The following is a 5,274-nucleotide window of genomic DNA, read 5'->3' on the forward strand; positions in this document are numbered from 1 at the left end:
AGAGAGCCTGTTGTCCTAATTCTACTTGCAAACCCTTCAAGACAACAATTTCCATAAGCATTAGAATATTCACAAAATTACAGTAAACACATTGAATAGCAAAGTAAATCAGTGAAATGTAACCATTTCTTGTAACCTGGGAGGTTACCAACAATTCCCTGGTATCTTTATGGTGGAAAAGTAATTAAATATGCCCATATACATGTTTGTTTGTATAAGAAACATTTTTTATTCCTAAAAGGATTAAAAAAAATTGCCAGGTAACAATAAAATTGCATTCTTCTATTTATGAGAATTCACATCAACCTTTATATCTAAACAAAGTTATCCAATTACAAAAGAGTAGTAAAGTATTCAACAAAACTTAGGGTGAGCCAATTAGTAATTAGTAAAGATTAGGAAAAAAACCTTTATGCCCACAGGTTAAAAAGAAAACCCAGCAAGTGTGGACTTTCTAAAAATAAAAATAAGAGACAAAGAACAGTTACAGTACAATGAAACTGAAACCAGAAATAGGTCTATTGAAAATGCAACTTTCTATACAAAGACCAAAAATGTAATGAACAAGATGGGGGAAGTACCAATAATAAGGCAAATCCAATCTCCCTTGTATTGAAACTAAAATGCTACAAAACCATACAGCATACCTGACTAATCAATTCCTACTAGCCTGTATGCTAGTATCAGTACATGTATCATCATGACTGTGCAGTAACTGTGAGGAATTAATTCAAAGCCTAGTGGATCAGCAGGCAAATGTCCATTAATGATCTTCTGAAGATTCACATAAACCTGATAACACATGGCTACCACAAGGAGTAAGTTTTGCAGATGATACTCAATAAGTCCACAGTACGTATAGACTGAGCTGGCCATCAATCACTGCTACGTATACTGATAACAAACAGTATAAACTTTCAAAAAACTTATTAAGAGTTTGATTAAATACTGTAATTCAGCAAGATTAAATTACAGTATTTATATACATAATTTACTTTATGTGACATGTGAGGAATTATAATAATAACAGGAAACTAATAAATTAGAAACTTAAAACCTCATAAAAAACTTAGTCAATAATATTCCAGTTAATATTTGATAATTCTACCAAGCAATCCATAAATAAAATTATCTTGATCTTACAAATAGTTTGATAATTTGATCTTACAAATAGTTTAAGTGATTTTGTTCAATTAGGCTTTACAGTAGCAGTCTCACGGTAACTTTCAATAAACGTAGCTGATCAATTCCCTGTAGCATAAGCATAAAATATTAATAGTAATTTTGGGAATCCAAATATCAAGTTGGTTAACTGATATCCAACTATAAAAGTGCAACATTACAAAACTATTACATAAACTTGGTAAAAGGAGAACTTACACAAAGATGCAAGATTAGGCTAGTCAGGAAAAAGGAAAGGTAAGTGAGCAACTTCCTGTGTGCTTGGCTTTCCCAATGGGAGGCGAAGGCCTGGCCACACGCATGCCATATATTACACATAACTCTGCTATCCAGCAGATTAAAGTTAACTTGGACTAAATATGAACACAGGTAGTACGTTCAAAACACAAGACTGGAGATAATTCATTGCATATCTTAGGCCATAAATAGAACACCACACGTAAAAACATACATGTTCATGAAGAAATCTGCCCTGGAGGATAGTTATTTCATCACTGGTAGCCTATATGTATCACATTAAAACTGTAATATACAATTGTGTTCTAACTTCTGTATATCGTTCCCAACAGTTTCATGTCTTTCAGTATAACATCCTCTCTGAGTATGTAGTCAATGATGGGTGACTGATCTTAATGTCTATAAAACATAATATTAATGTCCCCAAGGCTATATTGCAACACCAAGTAAAGTATTCCAAAACAACCCATTACTCAACTCAACTTCAAGTCTAATAGCTCAAAGTTAATCATAGCTTTGTCTCTTAATTAACAACATACATGTAAATCATTCCACTTGAAATCTGCCAGAGCCTTTACTCTGCATAAAATGCTTTCTTTTCCCTTTACTAGAGATAATCAAGATATAACTCTTGGAAGATACAGGGTGTATTGCTAAAATTAGCAGTTGAATCCTCAGGAGCAAGTTTCCCTTTTGCAAAATATATACTTTGCATAGTTAGCATCCTCAGTCACTTTGCTCTTTCCTTCTTTTTCTTCTTCCTTCATTCAAGGTGTGTTACTTCTGATGGCAGGCCAATCTTTTTTTGAGAAGCTTATATACAATTATTCTTTAATTTGTAAACCAATCCTGCTTATGGCAATCCCTGGCTACTCATAACTTAAGAAATAATCTTTACAGATTAGTCCATGGAGCTTCTATACTAACCCTATATTAAATACCCTCTGAACTGTAGACAAACCCTAAATAATACTTTCATGCCTTTAATGTAAATTATGGATTATATTTTGATAACCAACATACTAACTTAGAGATCACGAAAAATCTTGTTCATCAGTCTTAATTCATCAATACTTACGTTACCTTTGATAATTCAATCTTTAATAAATCAATACCTTTATACAGTATCAATAATACATATTCATAAACTTTAATCAAAGTGAACTGGTAAACTGTAATTCCTTCTGAAGTTGCTTACTAACCTTTATCCTATAAAAACTTACATTTACATAATTTGACTTGTATGCCTCTTCTTGGATCTATCTTTCAACTTGTTTATTGCATCTGTATATGCATGAGCAATATATATTCCTGTTATTACCAAAATTCCAATCATGGATGATTCACTGTAACTTGCAAAGTGGATGAAGCTACGTACTACTACAGTGGACCCCTGCCTATTTGCAGTTCTGGATTCATGGTTTCACTAATTTTGTAGATTTTTCTGTGGAACGTATGTCCACATTATTAGCAGAAAATTTGCCTATTCCTGGAATTTTCTATAGAAAAATAGTCACTAATTACTGTATTTTCACATCTTTTTCGTGACTAAATGCATTTCTTGTGACAAAGCTATTAAAATATTCATGTATAAACATTTCTAAAGGGTGGTTTGGTGTTTGAACTATCAAACTAGGAAGTTGTAAGCATTTTTAGAGGGGGGTGTCAAGAATTTGGGGATGTTAGCTATTCATGGGGGTTGTGATACACATTCCTCACGAATCCCGGGGGTCAACTGTACTTATAAAAGCAACACATCCTCACAACCTCCAACTGATCCTTGATAAAATGTCAGAGATTCTTACACTAACCAAGGAAACTTTTACTAACTGACCCCTGACCCTTTTTCACATTTTCCAAGTCATGAGTTGCAAGCTGCCTTTACTTAAAAATTATCATCAGCACAGATATTTTATAAGTACTACAGGAAATAGTAGGAGTTAATCATCAATTCTAGAGTCTACTGTTGTATATGAAAGAAATCATGCTTGTTTCATAAAAACCAACAATAACTAACTGACAACTGGTATTTCTGAAGAATGATGGTGATATAAATTGGGTAAAATACATGTTAAATATAGGATATCAATCCCTCAAGAACTAATATTATATGCATTAACATATAAAAGGTACAACAAAACTAGAGCAATGATAGTCTAAATATTAGAGTCTATTGCCTCAACCTGAGTGAGTGTTTAGCCTTTATCACTATAAATGGGATAAAGAAATGGGACAGTTATTTTCTTAAATGCAATGGCATGGTAATGAATAAGAACAACAAATTCTACACACAAAAAATTAAGAGAAATTTATATCTACACCTACCATTTTATATGTACACATACTGTTATATAAATAAAGGTATAAGCCACGAAGGAAAATTAAAAAACAACGGAGTTTCTGCAAGATCTTTCGACATTCAACGTCCTTTACTTAGCAGTTTATCTGCTAAGTAAAGGACGTTGAACGTCGAAAGATCTTGCAGAAACTTCATTGTTTATTTTTCCTTCATGGCTTATACCTTTATTTATGGATTTATCATGTTCCAAATTTTCGGATTCAGTTATATATACTGCTATATACAACTGGTCTCTACGTGGCAGGAATGTATCAGAGAGCTACAAACTGAGCAGAAAATTTTATATTTCTTTGCTGCTTTGTATTATATACTACTTTGCATTATTTAATCTGCTCACCAGTTCCTTGAATATTTAGTACTGTACTCAGCTGGATACCATGAATCTTAAAGGGTACAGTATATATACATATTTTGAATTATGAAATGCAACATTTATTTCTACAAATGCATGCTAACCAATGGCTTTCCTCCACTGTTGCATTTTCTTATTAAGGTAAATACGTACTTGAAATAACCAGTTTCAGTACACTGTACTGTATTATTACAAAACGCTACACACATCAGAGGCATGATCTTATTATAAAGAACCTAATACTACAAAAGACTACTTAACAATATTCAATATATAAAAAGATATCTTGTTTTTCATAGCTCTTCTTTTCGCTCAATCTTGACAAGTTCCACTTCAAAGACAAGGGTAGCATGAGGCGGAATCTTGGGAGGCGCTCCTGAAGCACCATATCCCAAATCTGAAGGAATCACAAGTTTTCTTTTCTCTCCTTCACACATCCTGTCAATAAAAATATTAGGGATATTAAGCTACAATATACTGTACTGCATGAGAAAAATAAAACTAAGTTTTTGGAAAAATGCACGTTGTACTATGCTAACCCTATCCAAACCAAGATCAGTAAGTCTCAGTAATAAGACTTGATGACTTGCGTAAAAAAAAGAACTATGCCTCAAGAACTACTGTATAGAATTGCCATGAAAAGTATTAAAGTATTGTGTATACCATCATAAGACACCATAGTAAACTACTTATGTAATTAATTATAAAAATACATTAGAAATCCCTACTCAGCAAATGCAACTGCACTAAAAATCAACCACATTGTATAATTAACCATGGTACAAAAATCTTCCCTTCCACATCATATTCTACAAAATACCAGTATAAATATATAAAAATTAAAAATACTGAATTTTTAATCTCATTTCATACCAGTCTTATACTGAGTATGTACTTTGTTCTGCTTACTGAACCACTACAATAACTCTGGCTCCTCATTCTTTCATCACAAGGTGATGGCTATCATTTTCAATAAACACTGTAGACAAATTTTTAAAAAGCTGTAATTTAATAGATAAAATCTAAACTTTACTGTTAACAATGAGAATGCTATGGTTAAGAAAAAATTTATGTGAACAAATATAAAACTGTCACTAGGGTTCTTTTCATCTATACAAAACAATAACTAAACAATAACTAAATG

The 5,274-nt window shown here is 32.2% G+C and overlaps 1 protein-coding gene across 3 annotated transcripts in view; it reads right to left on the reverse strand.

Annotated features, from left to right (window-relative positions):
• Positions 1–261: 261 nt before the first annotated feature.
• Positions 262–5,274, reverse strand: part of LOC135198500 (peptidyl-prolyl cis-trans isomerase FKBP2-like) — a 36,819-nt gene continuing 31,806 nt past the window's right edge. For all 3 annotated transcript variants that reach the window (XM_064226104.1, XM_064226103.1, XM_064226105.1), the window contains exon 4: positions 262–4,568. In XM_064226104.1, coding sequence (XP_064082174.1) covers positions 4,424–4,568 — 145 coding nt within the window. In that variant the 3' untranslated portion in view covers positions 262–4,423. The remainder of the gene's footprint in view (positions 4,569–5,274) is intronic.

This window comes from Macrobrachium nipponense, chromosome 22, assembly GCF_015104395.2.
Source record: "Macrobrachium nipponense isolate FS-2020 chromosome 22, ASM1510439v2, whole genome shotgun sequence".
Classification (NCBI taxonomy): Eukaryota; Metazoa; Arthropoda; class Malacostraca; order Decapoda; family Palaemonidae; genus Macrobrachium; species Macrobrachium nipponense.